At 31.6% G+C, this 18250-nt stretch overlaps 2 protein-coding genes across 3 annotated transcripts; one reads left to right on the top strand and one right to left on the bottom strand.

Moving 5' to 3' along the window:
* Positions 1-7686: 7686 nt before the first annotated feature.
* Positions 7687-9449, top strand: LOC100266177 (WRKY transcription factor 18). Its single transcript, XM_010650378.3, has 4 exons — positions 7687-7999; positions 8249-8491; positions 8594-8710; positions 8798-9449. The coding sequence occupies exons 1-4, from the start codon at positions 7961-7963 to the stop codon at positions 9185-9187; spliced, it is 789 nt and encodes a 262-aa protein (XP_010648680.1). The 5' UTR covers positions 7687-7960; the 3' UTR covers positions 9188-9449.
* A 1042-nt stretch (positions 9450-10491) lies between these two features.
* Positions 10492-17610, bottom strand: LOC100242229 (synaptotagmin-5). Of its 2 annotated transcripts, XM_059736256.1 has the most exons (13): positions 17272-17610; positions 17020-17122; positions 16882-16934; positions 16654-16774; positions 15568-15689; positions 14337-14438; positions 14081-14155; positions 13617-13696; positions 12626-12776; positions 12305-12535; positions 11683-11970; positions 11347-11460; positions 10492-11080 (listed from the first exon to the last, which is right to left on the bottom strand). In XM_059736256.1, exons 1-13 carry the CDS (start codon positions 17374-17376, stop codon positions 10934-10936), a joined length of 1692 nt encoding a protein of 563 aa, XP_059592239.1. In that variant the 5' UTR covers positions 17377-17610; the 3' UTR covers positions 10492-10933. The 2 variants fall into 2 exon arrangements, with proteins under 2 accessions (XP_059592239.1, XP_059592240.1); XM_059736257.1 differs by lacking the exon at positions 14081-14155.
* Between the last annotated feature and the right edge of the window lie 640 nt (positions 17611-18250).

Below are 18250 nucleotides of genomic sequence, written 5' to 3'. Positions count from 1 at the left end.
TATATTGCAAAATCATATCATATATAAGCTATTGAAGCCCATATTTTGGCTCTAATCAATACCCTCATGCATTCCTAGTGGCTCACCCCTCACCAGGGGAAGGTGGACCTTCTACAAATGCTTACACAAAAATGACAAGATTTTCATTCAAGGATGTTATTTTTTATGAACATTTTTTCCTATTCTATGTTTCAATTTTATCATAAACATCTTTAGTTTCAAAATCATCATATCTCTCATCGATTTCTAGTTCTTCACCTTTACTTTCTTATTTTCTCTCTTTGTGATCTCCTTGCTTAGTCCCAAACACATACTCAAATATATCCTACTTTATCTTCCACTACATTAATGCCTCAAACACATTTTGATTTACAAAATGTTATTTCTTCTATGTTACCTATTGATTGCAATTTATCAACCTCTAAGGAAAAGAATCTTGATCCACAAACTATTTATATTGATTGCCTTATTGCTACTAATGAAATTGTTTTGGTAGATTATTATGTTCGAACTCCTGTTTAAGTTGGTAGCAATTCTTACAAGATGACAACTAGGTCAAGGAATGAGCTTTTTAGATAAGAGAACAACAATATGCCAAAAGTGGGTTTTTCAGGTTAGAGAAAATCTTGAATGGACAATTAACAAGTATAATGTTAAGTTAGTAGTTAAGTGGTTGATTTTGATTTCAATGAAACTTTCAACCAATTAATCCAACAATTATCGAAGTGTTGTGAACTATAGCAAGGAACTAGGATGCTAAACAATTGGAAATTAACAATACATTCTTAAATGGGGACTTTGAAGAGTTGTTCATGAAACAACCTTCTAGATTTTTGGATTGTAAGTGGCCTAATTTGGTATGCAAATTACACAAATCCTTATATGGATTAAAACAAATCCCTAGAGTTTGGTTTGAGAAACTACATAATGTATCCCTTGTTTTTAGATTCATCTTAGCTAGATCAGGTTAATCATTGTTTATTTATTTTATTGTTGTTCATGCTATGTTTGTTTTAGTCTATGTTAATGACATATTAGTTATTGAAAGCAATAATGAAGATCGAAGTTCAAATTGTTTTTAATCAAATGAATAAGAATTTTGCCTGAAATGATCTTGGTCAAATAGATTATTTCTTAGACATTCAAGTAAGACACACAATTAAAGGACTTCATTTTCCCTCAAACTAACTACATCAAGGATTTGCTTTGCAAAACTAAGATGCAGTTTGTCAAGAGCATTATTTTAATAATGATAAAAGGCCTCAGATTTTTCACTTATTGAAGTGAGCCTATGGAAAGTGCATAACTATATCAAAGCATAGTAGGAGTCTTGCAATATGTAACCATTACTAGATTGTAGATCTTCTATTGTGTTAATAATGTGAATATAGTCCATGTAAGATCCACTTAAATCTCATTGAAAGTCAATTAAAAGGAAACTAAGATACTTGGATGGAATTTTGGGTTATGGCTTACAACTTAGAAGATCACAGTTGATTTTAGTGGGATTTTGTGATATTGTGTGTTTCTTGATTCAAATTTCATGTCTTCATTTCCTAAGAAGCAACATACTATTTTCGGTTCATCTACAAAGGCTAAAATATAGAAGTCTTGCCAACATTGTGACAAAATTAACTTGGTTAACTTCTTTATTTAGGTAGTTAAGGGTAGTTGCAACTAAATTGCCTATGGTTATAGGTTTACCTTGTTGAGAAACAAACTCAAAGTAAAAGACTTGAAAGATCTATTTGATAATTGTTCTTGAAAACATTTTACTTAAATATTTGAAAACAATTTTTTTTTTTAAACTTAGAAAGCTTGTTTAATAAAATTTTGACAAAATAATATTTTTTTTAAGAATTAATTCTGAAAATAGATTCTTTTTTAGAATAAATATAAGTAATAGTTATAGATTGTTCTAAGCAATAATTGAAAAGATGAATATTTTAGAAACTTCCATAATATATACAATAATTTCATGGAGAATAAGCAGAGAAAACTGTTTTTAAAATTTGAATTCTTCAATAAAATTTTATTCTTTAAAAATAATTGATAATTATTTTCAAAATTGTATTTTGAGATTTGTCTTCTAAAATGGTCCAAAAGGATTACTTAAGCTTGGGAGGAGGGCTACTAAGGTACAAGGCTAATGATTAAGTTGTAAATATCTTATAAATAGTTGTTAAAATAGATTCACACATGGCATTTAGTTGTTGGTGTAGTTAGAAGTTAAATAGGAGTGCAATGTTTAATCTCTCTCATGTAATTAGTAGTATGTACATTTAATAATACAAAAGTTTATAAAGTATTCTTTATTTTTTTAACTATCCGTAAGCAATTTTATAAAAACAACTAAAAAAAACATGTTCTCAAAGTAAAATAATAATAATAATAATAATAATAATAATAATAATAATAATAATAATATTTTTTTTTTATATTCTAAATTAAGAATGAAAGGGAAATTATTTTTTGTTATAAAAAAGATCAAAAAACTTTTCATTAAAGTTATGTTTGGTTCCAAAAAATATTTAAAAAATTATAAAAAAATATTTTTTATTTTCATGTTTAATTATAATATGAAAAAAATCAAATATAAATAAAATTGATTAAAAATTTATATATTTTTAAATTATTTAATTTTTAGATTAAAAAATTAAAATAAATAAAATGAGTTTGAAATTGTATATAAAAAAATTTATTACAATTTTTTTCTCTATTTTCTTTTTCATATATTTTTTTTTCAGATTTTTCGGAGAGGCTTTTTGTGGTGGGGGGAAGAGAGAGAGAGAGAGAGAGAGAGAGAGAGAGGTAGACTTGACAAGCATTGACCACGGGCTGCCGCTGCCGGCTATTCCATGCATACAATTTTTTTACTTTTTCCTTTTTCTTTTTTTATTTTTACTCTTCTTTGAGACCAGCCAATCATGTCATACATTTGGGTCATCTTTCTAAACCAATAACAATTTTCCAAATGGTCTCATTTAATCTTTTAATTTTATTTGAAAATAAGAATGTGAATATAGCATACAAAAATACAATAATTAACCAATTATACTAAGATTCTGATAAAATAACTAAATCATGGAAAAGACTTTGATATCGGAAAATTTATGTTTTTATACACTCATATAAAAAATAAAAATAAAAAATCAAAAAATAAGAATTCAAATTTATAAAATACAAATTTCAAATAACTATTTAAAAATAATTAACATTTTATATATTTTTTATTTATCAAATGTACTATCTTTAATAATTCATATATTACTTGTAATGATACATGTACTATATTTGATCATCTTAAATACTATCTTTAATTGATAGTTTTTGTAGGGTTCTTATTTTATAATTATTTTTACATAAAAGGCATAAAACCTCAATTTTTCAAATTAAAAATTAAAAATTTTTAAAACAATAAAACATTCACAATTATTATTATTATTATTTTACAAAATACACAATTTTTGTTTTTTTGTTTTTAATAATTTGAAGTAGTTGAACTTTCAATCACTACCCAACAACATTGACTCAATTTATAGCCATTAATTCAATAAACATCCACCAAACAATGATGTGATGTGATGTGATTTCATAATGAGTTAATTAAACATAAAACTTCCTTGACTCTAGTAAGACTTATTTATGGGGCTCATAAAATCATAAGTTTGGTGAGCCAATTAAACATTTGATTTAAGGCTATGTTTGTTTTTAGAAAAATTTGAAATAAAATATTAGAGAAAGAAAATAAAAAAATAATAGGTTTAAAGTCAATAAATTATTTTTATATGTTACTTACTTTTTATTTATTTATTAATTTAATCTTTTTATATAAAGATTAAATGATATGAAAATGTATAAAATTTTAATTAATATTAGTTTTTTTTTTTACATTTTTTTCATTTTTTTTTACCATTTTTCTTTAATACTTTTAATAAAATTAATTAATAGCAAAAATTTAGGTTTAAGTCACCTAATTGTCCTGTGGTACACAAGATTTTCTTTGTTTATTTTAAGCTTTCTTATATATATTAATTTACTTTACCTTTTTAATAATATTTGACGTGTTTTATGCTTTGTCCTTTAAATTTGTTAAAAAGTTAATAAATAGTTTGATAAATGCAAAAAAAAAAAAAAAACACAAAATTGAAATGCAAAGAAAAATATTTCTTGTCCAAATTCAAAATTATCACATTTTGCACTTGCATGCCAAAATTACAAATAGTCATATGAACATTTCTTTAAAATTAAAAATTAAAAATGTAGTAATTATGTGAAAGTGTTTAGGAAATTCTATTTCAAAATTGTCAATTGAAAGTTGGTTTTACCTACATTTGAATCAAAGTGCAAAAAGGAAAGTTATATTTTTTACAATTTTATGAAGACTTTATAATTAGAAGGGTTGGAATTTAACAAATTTGATGAGTAAAGTATTGAATTTTAAAAAAAAAGTAGCAAAGTATAAAACATGTCAAAGTTTCAAGTAACATATAAAAGGTTGACGGGAATATATTTTCTCCTTTTGGGTCAATCTTTCTTTCCAAGTGGGGTTCATCAAAACCAACAAAAACGGGTGATAAATTTTAAAAAAAGTTACAATTTTTATAATTTAATAATAATTTTAGAATATACAATGACTTTAATCTACTAATATTTAAATAATATGATAGCTTATCTTATTGTCCTTGTACATTTAACCAAAGTATAACTTTGGTTTTGGTGTTGAATTGCCTAAAGGATAAAGCCACTTCTGAGACATTAAATATAATTTTTAAAATATGTGGATAGAATTATCAAATATGAGTATTAAACAGTAAAATCCTATTAGGTAACCATTTTCAAAAATAATTTTTAAGAACAATTTTTAAAAATTATTCTTTAATGTTTTATAAATTAAAAATCTGTTTAGAATCTAAAATATTTTTAACTTATTTTTAATATTTTTAAATATATTTTAAAAATAATTTTTATAACTAATACTTTATTTTTAACCATTCTACATATTTGTATAATTTTTTAAAATGGTCATTTGAAAACAAGTAAAAACAACATAACATGACTAAAAATTGTTTTCTAAAAACATATAATTTTTTGTTTTTTAAAAATAAAAAATAGAAAACGATTTATGAATGTTAAACATGTTTTCTTGTCTTTTTGTTTTAAAGAATAGAAAATTATTTTTGAAAACAGTTGTCAAGAAAACCATAAATCACGCTATTGCAATGAAAAAAAAGGGGTTCTAATTAAAAGTTAGCCAAAGAAGACCAACTTTTTTAGGTCAATATATTATGGTATTCAATTAGGTAAAGAAATAAAAAAATGATTTGCCTTTCTAAATATTACTAAAAAAAAGTTATTAAAATATAATAGTTTGAAAGATGGTCTAGGAAATGAACAGAAGATTGATTGAATGGGGTCCAAAGAAATAGCATCTTATCCATGGACCACATTCCAAGACTTGTTAAGTCTAAGATTCAGCTTTGGTTGGAAGAATTCAGACCTCATTGAATTTGCTTTAACAGCCGTCAAAGAAGAAAGCCAAAGGACACAGTATTAGCTCACTGCTCAACCAAATTATGGCTGCCTTGTTCCACCAACCTTCCTCGTTCAAGAACAAGAACAAAAAATCCAAGTTGGATTCCTTCAACTATGAAAAGGAATCCAATCACTGCGAAATTGTTGTGGGATTTAGAATATGATCTGTTCAGACTTCAGACAGTTCGCCTGAGATTTATTTTTCGAAAATGTTTTCTTTAGATATGGCCAAAAATGTCTCGATCGTGTTTCACGTAAAGTTTCCACCATCCATTCAACTTTGACGCATACAAATTCTCTAGCGGGTCCCAAAATAAAGCAAGTTTGCTAATTCTAATTTCAAATAATTAGAATTTGAACCAGTTTACGAGGAATGATTGTCACCCCCCGTGAGCTAATAATGATGAATTCATTTATTCATTTTGCTTGAGGAAAGCTTATTATAATTTATAGTAAAATATTGATAAATTCATAATTTTGAGTATATAATATTCTTTGTCTATCTCGATTTGGAGTTAATGCATTAAATTAATGATTCGATAAATTTATAAGATAATATGTCTCCATAAAAGATGCCTCTAGTATTGTTTGTTACTTCTTAGAATCTATATAATAATTTATTAATTTATAACTTATTTACTAGATTTTTTTTGGGTATCAAAGTTATTAATTTGTCCAGGTTTAACTTTATTTGAATTTGATGTTATAAGTTCTTATGTTTTGTTACTTGATATTTGCTTCTAAATCATATATAAGCTAATTTATGTGTTTTTGGGTATCTACTTTTTATATACTGTATTCATATTGTATGGGAAAATTAATTTGTAATTGGTCTTAGAATATCTTAAGTCATACCGTGTCTTTTGCCATAATGAATTAGCGTATATTATTCATTGTCATTTCTCCTTATAATATATTTATTATCACAGTAAGATAAAATTAAAATACGATTGACCCCAAAATCATTCTTTTCCCGGTGACTGATGAAATGCTTTTAACTTAATTAAATCTTTAATTAGCGCAAAGTCCATATTTTGTCTTTAGTTTTGATGTCCATTAATCCTTCCGAGACAAAATAACATATGAAGAACGAAAAACAGAAAGAATTTCAATTATAAAAATGACAATGATAAAAGTAATTATAATCTTAATGACAACTGACTAAGGCTATTGTTTACCATTATAAAAAGAATTTCTTACTCCTAATTTATGCTTCCTTACCTAAAGTTTTAAGAATTGAATAGAAAGCAAGTAAATTAAAATAAAGTGGGAAGGGACTTATTCTCTATCCAAGAATTCAACATCATTCAATTAAAATAACAACCTATAGTATCTACTTTGGTAGGTTTTCACTTGTGCTTTAAATAATTACAATTAAAAAATATTTTTACCAAATATAAGAATATTTTTGTTACTTTAAGATTTTTAAGTAAATAAGAATATACTTTTATGGTGCCTTGAGAAAATGATGAGATCTCCTTAACACACCCACCCATCCCAAAAGCATTATTATTGTAAATCGCTTGTTAGATTAAAAACTTAATCATCTAAAAACTAATAAGTTTTCGATGAGGTTAAGTCAATTCTCTTTACATAATTTGATGTCATACTCATCTCGGGACTTAATGATATAAAGTTGTATAGAACGTATCAATTTTAAGGCCTTGACTTATCCCAAAAGCTTATACTGGCTTTATTCATACTCATTTTGAGGCCTAACAATCAAGGACTACGCAGTGGGGTTTCACCCATTAGATACAATGCACCATCTATTATACTCATCGCAAGACTTAATGTAGGCAGATATTCAAAGTTGCGTATCAAAACTTTGGCGTGTCAAAAAGTAAGAGCACAAAAAAACTTTTCCTAATCATACGTTAATAAACAAACCCTTTCTTTTTTTTATAATGATAAATTGAATGAAGATTCGAGTCTTGGAGTTTGGCTTGCACCCTCAAACACGTTGGTTCCACACGAAACAATGAGCTTAAACCATTGGAAAAGAGGAGTTAAAGGGAAGAGACAAAAGCTATGGCTTACATCATGGAAGTCCATCTCATGCATTACGTGAGAATTTTCTTCCCATCTACATCATTATTCAAAGGTTATATAAGTGGGGTTGGATCCAAATTTCCAACGCATGGATTTGATTTGAAAATTTCCTACTAACTACTAAGACTAGACTCACTTGTCTCTTCAGACAGAGGGAGAGAAGGAGAAAGCAGCCACACCCCACTTGATCATACAACGGGCTGCGTGATGAAGACGGTCTTCAATCAATTACTGCATGGAATTAGTATAAGAAAAAGGAACTCCCTCATTCATTCATCTTGTTTTTTTCCTTCTACAAGTCTGTATCAACTGCATCCTCATTCAAGCTGTATCTAGCTAGCTAGCCAACCTGGCTACCTCTTTCAACCCCACTATGATGGCTGCTCTTGATGGCGGTATCCGCAACCACAAGGTAATAATCTTGGCTCTCTCCATCCTCAAATTCATCAAAATTTGAACCAATTTTCAATTTTTTCATTTTTTTTTCTTTGTTTTTGTAAACTGATGGCAAATCTAGTACCAAATCTGAAGATCAGTTAAGAAAAATTGATCAAAAATGGTGGTTTTTGGCATCAGATTCTGTCCATAATATATATGAGCTGATCAGATTTCCAAGAAACACCTTTCATCAGAGATGGATTTTATGATGTGTTTTTTTCAGGTTGAAGTTCTTAAAATAGAGTTGGAGCGTTTGAGGAAAGAAAATGAAGATCTTCGGCTTGGTCTAGAAATTATGGGTAGTAAATATGAAGTTCTTCAAGCTCATCTTCAGAAGAATATGGCCACCATTTCACCTGATCATGGATCAAGCCAAGACTCAAACAAGAGGCCGAGGACCGAAGAAGTTTCGGTAGCCAAGGCATCACAAGTGTTTGTGAGAACCAATCCAAAAGACAAAAGCTTAGTAAGTGATCCCTTAATCCTTATCATAATATGTGTTTTATAATATTGGAGTACTTGTTTCCGTTTTTTGGTGTCTATAACTAATTTTTCTTATGATTTTTAGACAGTGAAAGATGGATTTCAATGGAGGAAATATGGGCAGAAGATTACCAAGGATAATCCATCTCCTCGAGCTTACTTCAGATGTTCCATGGCTCCACAATGCCCAGTGAAAAAGAAGGTACAAAGAAGACGACAATTTCAATAGTATGATTAATAAATTTGTCTGTGTGAATGATTAAGTTAACCTCCATGGTCTTTATTGTAGGTGCAGAGATGCATGGAGGATAGCTCAATTCTGGTTGCAACCTATGAAGGAGCACACAACCATGAACCACCTCATGATGCACCAGCAGGTGGTTCCTCATATTCACCAGATAGCCCAATCAAGGGCTTGGTGGCTAATTTCCCATGTCCAACCACAGTAGATCCATTTCAACCTACTGTTACCCTCGATCTAACTCTTTCCGGGACCGGGACCGGGACGGGTCAGGAGAAGAGAAGGCCTCAAAATTTTATGGAAGATTACCGGAAGAGCAACTGTGGCAGAGTTGAAGAATATGTGGCATCCTTAACTAAAGATACTAACTTCACCCTTGCTTTGGCTGCTGCGGTCGCACGATCCATCACCGACCAGCCTAAACCAACAAAAGCTTGATCATTTATTCATGGAGATTGTTAGTGTGGTTTCCAGTTGAATTAAGGACAAATTAAGGAGAAAGAATTTGATTTTCATGTTTCAATTTGAGAATGAATTTGTCATATAGCTAATATTTCTTTCCCCTAATATAGACAATGTTTGGAAAGTGTCCCATATTTCTTTCCCTTGATATAGAAGTTGTTGGGAAGTGTCTCAAATTTGTGTAAATTCATTTTTCTTATAAAGAATATTTTCTTTATAAATGGAAAAGGTTATGAAATAGAGATGCGCTTATAAAGATTATATGAGGTGAATAGAGATATCAGAAAGAACGGGAGATACCCAGTGGAGCGAGATGACTCATGGTTCAAGGTGAAATGTTTTGGAAACCTAATAGTTGTATTTGGTTTTGTTTTCTGTAATATTCTCTATATTATAATGAAATGATTATCTCTTATCTATGGATATAAGTATGATTGGTTGAACCACATTAAAACTTCGTGTACCTTTGTATAGATTATTTTATCTTTGTGTTCTTAAACTAATTTTGTTTGCATTAGTCAACACCTATAGCATAAGGATGTTATATCATATGTAAATGAAATGTCTCCATCAATGAAACCTTCAGAACAAAATTGCAAAGCTATGGAGGAAAATGTTGAGAATTTCACGTTAGTTTTTAAGTATTTTATGTATTAGATTAGAAAAGCAAAAACCCAAAGCCACGAATCGAAACTAAGTTTTATTTCCATTTTTCTCTTTTTGTTGGATCCTTTTCATACATTGTGGCAGTTCAAGGGGTTGAACTGAGAATATATTGAGTACTTGAAACAATGTTGTTTTATAGATTCAATGCCTGATATGTGATTAAATGGTGCAGTCAACCACACCCTTAAGAGTATAGCAGTATTAAGGTAAAGCAGGATCACCCAACAAGAATCCATTGATGGACAGGCGAAGAATAGTCATGGGAATCAGTCCTTTAAGTTCAAAGTCCTTTGCTGAAAAAATCTCATTTGGACAGTTGACAGCAAAAATGTCTTTAATTATATTGGAACAGGGACCTTTTCCTTGTAGACTGGAATGATCCAGATGGTCCATCTGGAAAATTTAGCTTTGGGTTGAGAAAATCTTGATACAGATTGATGTTGGAGTTTGAAGAAGAAGCAGGTATCAAGCCCATTAACTGTTGAGCTTGACATTTTGAAATGTGTGAGAATGAAATGCATGTTGCTGGTTCTTTTTTTTTTTTTTTTTTGTATACTGATTTATTTGTGTTTACCCTGCAAGTATTTCATTGGTTTTTTATTACAAGCTTCAACAATGAAAACAGAGCTTTGCTCATTTTTCTTGACCAAAAATAAAGTATACTCAAAGGGGGTGGGGGGAATTATTTGGAAGAGCATACATGAGCTCAATCATCCAATACAATATAGAAACATCTCCCTCCACATCTCAATCTATCCAATCTCTCTTCCATATCTACAACAGCATAAGTATTGTTATTTGGCTATTTGCAGGTCTTATTTTGAACAACTTCAACTCTAATCTCTCTGTTCTTCTAGCTTTAACACAGGAAAACAACCAGATCCAGGTTCGATGCAGAAGCAAGGCAGAAGAATACATTTTTTTTTTGGGAGGGGGGTGTGGTGGGGGAGGTTTCAATTTTCTTTACAGGTGGGTCTTTGGGTATCTGTATCTTGTTCTGGTGCCCTGAAAATTTCATTCATACTCTGATAAGAACACTTTCATAACTCTCATCAATCAAGTATCCCGGAATATTGGCTGGGGGCTCCACTTGAGATGTAAATTCAGGCTTCCTGACTTAGCCCCTTCGAGGGGAAAGTTATCTCTGAACTCCCCTTCTAATATGACTCTAGTGAGCGTGAAGATGCATCTCCCAATTTTATCCTGAAAAATTACCAAAGCCATTGAAATTAGTGCAGCTCAAGGGAAATTTCAACAAGATGGTGATGATATGTTCAAATTGTCATGCCTAATGGTTGGACTATAATATGTCCTTGACCTTATGCATATTGATCAAGATTCATGAATTCTAATACATGACTAAGAATTGAAGAATGGAAGGAGCTTGACTAGACTTGTTTATGATCTATGAATTCATGAACCAGACCAGAGGAGTGAAAAAAATTAATTAATCAGTATGAGAATAGTACCTTCCCAAAAGTGTCATGATCCCAGACGTCCAGAATTAACATATCATGTAACCCATCTTCCACAACAAAGTCAAATGTTTGATTCCAAATTGGATTCAGGCTGTTATTTACAACCTGAGAATGTGAAAAAACAAAATAAAGAAAATGATAATCTCAGTATCATATGCAACAATAATCATTTAAGAACACATCAATAAAAGGCCTTGAGGTTTACAATTTGGGAATGGAAAGGGGCCAAATTTAGGACCTTCCAATAGATTGAACTGTTTAATGATTGATGACTGGAATTCTTTTTGCATGGAAAATAGAATGTAGAAAACATGGGCCGGATCTTACCCTAGTTCTGTGTTTTGTATTGGATTTCTTCATTGTAAGCTCGACATAGGGATCGGCCTTTCCTATTAGGTCTACAACTGGTAAGTTTTCTGCAGATATTACTGTCACAGAGAGGACTCCCCTCACAATAATATCCCTTTTCTTGAGCGAGTGTGATTTTTTAATATCATCAGCCTCTGTTCCATCCGCTTTAAGGACTTTCTCTAAGGAGGTCAATAAATTGGGCCTGAATGGATTTGTAAATACACTCTCCATGCCAAAAGGACAGTACAATAGCTCCAAGCGGACCTAAGGCCAACAAAAATTTATAAGACTGGTTATTGCAAGTTCCAAAAGAAAAGCATATGAAAACTGTGTTGAACTTCATGATGCATGCAGGAATAGAAAATTAAGCTTTCAGATTTATCTGGGTGTTTCATTATCTGTATGTGCATATACATGTATCTGCCTGTGAATTTAAGATGTTATATAGTCTTTTTAGTTTGAAAATTATGAGCAGGAAGATGATAGAGCTGGTGTTCTTTTGTTTGGTGTAACCGTCCCCTCAGCAATACAAATTATCTTTTGTTCACTGAAATTTATAATGCATAGGGGAAAAAGGAAGAACTACTTCTAATCTCACCTCCCCCCTGTATTTCTTATCTCTTTGGACATCCAAATCTTTGACCAGTTTCAACCAGACATCCTTCACCTTACCAGGCTCAAGGTCCTTTAACCGCACTTGAGCACAACCAATGAGTTCAGAAGCTTGAACACCTTCATCATCAAAAATTCTTACTGTCAAGTGTTGGGTCGATGCATCTTCTACTATGAACTCGAAATGCTCATTCCAAATTGGATTCAGTTCGTTATTCTGAAGAAATAATGCAGGGTCATACAACTTATACTTAATTCGAGGAAGGAAAAACAGAGAATCGGTATAGAATGATGATTTATATCTTACTATTGTTTTGCTTGTTTTCATTCTGTCACGTATTGGACGAACAAATAACACAGCATAGGGATCAGATTTCCCAATCAGGTCTTTATTTGTTAAGTCCCTGGCTTGCACAAGCTTCACCTCTAATGTTCCAACAGGCTTCAACTCCAGGTCACTACAAGACAGAAGAGCCAGGGATGGGGGTTGTAAGCACCATGAGTGAAAAAAATGTGATTTAGACTGGAGCATGTAACTATGAACAGCAAAGATTTTTAACAAGACAAAGTGGAAAATTATCAATTGCCAAAAATGTATTAAGAGTTCATATTCAGGGATTGTGCAACCACTCTATGGCAAAACCAGAGGATATCTAGAGCCAGAATCGGACCTGACTAGATGATTAAATGATCATGATGATCAGGATGCTACCCCAGAATCTTGGCTCCTCCAAGTTGAGTGCTAAAAATAAAATACTATTTATGCTTTCCAGTGAAAAACACAGATTGTAAGTTGTGGCATTACCTTAGACCAAAATAAAAATTCATTGATCACTGAGCCAAACTTGAGAATTGAACTCACAACTTCATATCTTAGGGCCAATATTACCAAAAAATTCTGGCCTGAAAACTCTGGTCTTGAGCTCAGCCCAGTTCAAACTAGAACGGCTTGATCTGAGTTCAAACTAGAACGGCTTGATCTGAGTTCAAACTAGAACTCAGACTGAGACCAAGCCACTCTGCCTTTAATCTAAAATCATAGAGACTTTGAATAAATTGAGGAATGAGGGAGTGTCCAATAGGCTGAATTGATTTGGTGGGGAAAAGGAAATTGGTTCTATACCAAACCATTTAATTTCAATGCTGACATGCCAAGATTCTAATGACCTAGTTTTTCCACTTGATTTTTTCCTCAGAAGTAGTAAGATGTCAAAACTATTCATTCACATAATTTATTTTTTTTAAAAAAAACCACCCAGTGACCCTAGGGAAAAAGAATCAGGGAAAAATTAGCATACCTGTAATCTCCAGGTATTATGGGGACAATTTTTCGAACAGGCCATGTTATAGAATCTTCAATAGCATCTAGTATTGTTTCCTATACAAAAGAATACCAAATTTTCAGTAGCTGCATGCTTGATTCATGGTATGATTCTGAGAGCTGGCAACAGAATATATCCAGGAAAAAATAAAACCATTCAGAATTATAATGCATAAGTCTTTTAAATGACATACAGCATTGCTGCTTAGCTTATCCAGATATTTTTAACAGGATTCCTTCTCCCTATATTCTCACCAAGAAGAATGCTTCTTCTAAAAGCCCAAATGACAACCCATGGCTACAATCATCTACCCAATGTTCCCTGCTACAATCATTTTCCTAGTGAACCTTAAATCTATTTAATCCATTGAAAGACAGTTGCTCATTTTATATGCAAGTGAAAGAAATAATAAAGCATCAGATGATGGAAATTTCTCGAACCTCAATAGCATCAGAAATCCCTGGGAGTGCTGTTATATCACCACCAACAACTTTAAGTTTAAAATCCAGGTTTTTCTGTAGCCAAAAACATAACATATGACATCAAAATCATGTATGTTGATGATCATTTGCACTTTCATATTTTTTTTCCATTAAAATAGCATCATATTTATGAATGTCTCTTTCTCCAAATGTAAAAGAAAAATAGTCCCTAAAATGGGGGAAAAAAGAGTGCAACAAAATAATAATGACTTACCTTTTCTCTCAAGGAATAACAAACAGCTCCAAAACACGGAAACTCTTCAACCATTGGTTTGAAAATTAACCGGAAAACCCCAGTGAATCCAATGTTTTTTACCTAGTTTAACAAATCAAAACCAAAAAATTAAAAGGCATAGCATAAAAACCAAGTGATTAAATACACTTGAATAATGTGAAAGCCTGACACTAGAATTATCCCACCATGCTTCAATGATAAATGTTGCCATCCTGTAAGTTATCACTGAATATAATTTGCTGGATAAAATGGCACAAATTGAAGAATGACTTCTTTTATGACGAATCGTAGGTGTAGATGTACACAAAAAAAGACGTCTGCTGAGAGACTCTCGATATGAGATTTAAGATTAATGCTTTCTTAATAACAGAACACAATTGTCAACATCAAGAACTTCTTCTATCTTCAAAATGGAAGTAATTCCAAATAGATATGTAGTCCATAAATGGATTATGGCCAATTCCAGTCCCTGATTGTTTCGAGCCCTCTCTAAGTTAATGGCCAACTGAAGCAATGTCAATTCATGTTGAAGCTAATACTTAGGACGGATTCAAACTAAGGTGCTAAGCTTCCTACCATACAAGCATTTCTAGGACAGGATTAGAGGTTCAGTACAGCTGTTTCCACATCAAATGACCATTTCATACAAGTATGAGATTCTGTTCTGTGTTGGTCCAAATTCACCATTTCTACATCAAGGGACCAATTCATATAAATGACTAGTGACCACAAATGCTTAGTGCTGGCAGAATAAATTGTTCATCATGCATATGTTTGGAGCCAAAAAAAAAAAAATCTAAGGCAAAGCATTATACCTACTTGCAAGTGAAAGACATAATAAGGGCAAATATTCTCTTAAATTTTTAGTTAATCAACTTAATTGCAAGGGTCAAATTAAGGAACAAGTAAGTAAAGCAAAGTTTCTATTTTAGTTGACATGGTATTCAAAATCTCAGACTACATTATAAAACAAAGTATTCAGATATTATATTCAAAGTTCAAACTAGACCTTGAATTAATTATCAGGTATGGACATGAATGGCTTTGTTGTGATCTATGATTCTTTTCATCATACTGAGATGCCTGCGTTTTTTCTTATCACAAAGTTGTTCTAGGAAATTGTCACTGGCATTAAAAATCAATGCAACTTTCTAGAGAAATAAGAAGTTAGCAGTTTTAGCCCAAGCAAAGGTTGGTTGCTGACGATCACCTGTACAGGTAGTCCCACACCCACTCTCGTCTTAATATCAAGTACAATATTTGGGTTTCCATCCCACTGCATTTCCAACTCCATAGAAACTTCCCCTGCTTCACCTTCAAGGATAGAAACTCCTATAGGACATGAACAACTCGTATAAGTATCAGAACTTAATTCCAAATGGATAAAATCAATGTGGTCTCTGCTTGAATACCAACATGTCTCTCCTAGAACACTGGCACAAAAATCTTCTGTTACAATATTTACAACTATATCATCCATATCAAAATTTTTATACATCGAGAGCATACCATCTTCACTTGTGGAAATTCATATGCAATGAGGTTTCTCATTCAGATGGTATCACACATAGATCAGTACTACAACAACCTTAGTTTCAGAGATGGTCATTCAAAAGACTGAACAATAGGGATGATTGTCCAGAGAAACTCTCAATATTTGAGTTCTTTGATTGAATAAGAAAAGTAGAATACTTTACTCAAGTGGAAGAGATTATGGCTCGTAAAATTTCAATGATGTCATGATGAAATACTAAATTTCACGGAAGTTCAAGAATCAGGATCATCTTCTTGAGAATGTAATATCAAATATTCTGATTGAACATAAGAGGAAACTAGAATCATAATACAGATTATGCTATTTTACAATTTTAGGTACGTAGTCTTTGAGATATTAGATATCAGATGAATAACAAATTAGCTCTATGAATGATGCAAAACAGAGAAGTACCCCGTCAGGGTCAAAAGAAAACAGAGGGCTCTCATTCAATGAGAAACAATGGGAATAATGAAGAGTAAACATCACTTTGAGTCCCATCCCATCCCATCAAAGGCCTAGATGAGTTAAGCAATCCGTCACAGAGAAATATTCAAGCAACAGTGTGGGCACAACCTGAGATCATGTTGCTAATACTTTACCACACATGATAGAAATTGTACAAGGTCATAGAAGAAGTATTGAACATCAAAGGTGAAGAATCAGAAATTAATGATATATTTGTCAATCCAATCATACGACTGTCACTTGCTAAAAATTCAGAAACCCCATGACACGAACCTGAAAATCAATCAAACCAACCTGTAAATTGGGGAGCCACAGTCCCCAGTGTCAATTTCGAAAACTTGAGAGCTGACAAGATAACGGGCCTATATTGTTCAAGAATCGGCTCCACATTACTCCTTATCAATTCAGAAGCTGCCTACTTCAACAGATGGCCCCAAAAAGAGAAGGTCCATTCTCATCACTCATCACCACATCAAACTCAACATATAATCACCATTGGAAGGCTAATATCAGAAAATTTACCTCATCAACATATGGCCATATCTTTCTAAGATGAGAATTCAGCCAAGTTAACTGCAATATAGAAAAATACAAAGCAATGTCAGAATCTGGGTCAACAACATATATGTACATGAACACATCCATTCATATAACTCAACTTCTGTTGCTGAGAAAAGACGACCCAAGATGGGTAGAACTGGGGAGGAAGAATTTTCCTGGAATCTTGCACTGTCATTCTCGCGAACGCAGCCACAGTTGTCGCCTGGAAAATCGAAAATTAATGGGAAAAAATCAGAAAATTCAGAAGAAATCTTGTTAACCAACAAAAATCGGATTGGACCAATACAAACAGAAAAAGTTACATTTAATGGCCAAATGAAAAGGATATGAGAAACTAGATTGGATCAATACCAAGTCGCATCGAGACTTGGATCGGAGATTGGCCAAACGAGCGAAAACGACAACAACCGCAATGCCGCAGGCGATACCGATAACAATGCCGAAGAAAAACGACATTTTCTGTGGGAAGTGGAGAAACCCAATTGAGTATAGAGCTGGAAACAGAAGGTAGATGGGAGTTTCAGAGAGGACGTTGTAGTAGAAGAAGAATAGGCGTGGGTTTGAAACGACGTCGTCGGAGGGGTAATCTGAGGTGAGCCATTTGCGTCCAAGAGAGGGAGAGGACAACAGAATGTGAATAGGCGGTTAGTATGGGAAAGCATAGGGAATGTACGGACGTGTGTACATGGAGAGAATGCTTTGAGCTTGTGGTTATCTATTAATATTAATTAAGTAAAGTGGTTTATTTTAATTCTCTTTTTGTCTGAATATATTCTTTTTCTTTCCTTTCAATTTACACCCTTAGTTTTCCTTCTTTTTTTTTCAGGGATGAGGTGGAAAGAAGTAACCGATCAAACAGCCCCTTTGCTTTTGCCTTTTGTAAATATGCCCAGTTTTTATTTATTTATTAAAATTGGCATCACATTGAAAGGAAAATAAGAAATAAAAATAAGAAGCTCTAAGAGTATGTTTGGTTTCAAAAAATTTGAGAAAAAAATATAAGAAAAAGAAAATAGAAAAAAGGAAAAGAAAAAATGAATAATTGAAATAATACTTATTTATAGCATCTGCTTCATATATTAAATTGGTATCGATTGAATATTGGTCTTGTTTATTTTTATTGATCTTATCTATTTGTATGTTGATCTTATTTATGTATCTATTTATTCAATAAACTAGATTTATTATACACATTCAATGGATGAGATTGAGAGTTTGGTGGGTATCAGAACCATAACATTTTCATTATTTATATGATATATTTTTAAAATATAGATATTGCTATTCATATTTTATTTATTATATTAATTATACCTATAAAATTAGGGAT

Source organism: Vitis vinifera, chromosome 4, assembly GCF_030704535.1.
Source record: "Vitis vinifera cultivar Pinot Noir 40024 chromosome 4, ASM3070453v1".
NCBI lineage: Eukaryota > Viridiplantae > Streptophyta > Magnoliopsida > Vitales > Vitaceae > Vitis > Vitis vinifera.
Note: the sequence above shows the minus strand (reverse complement) of the source record. Positions and strands in the feature narration are given on the sequence as shown.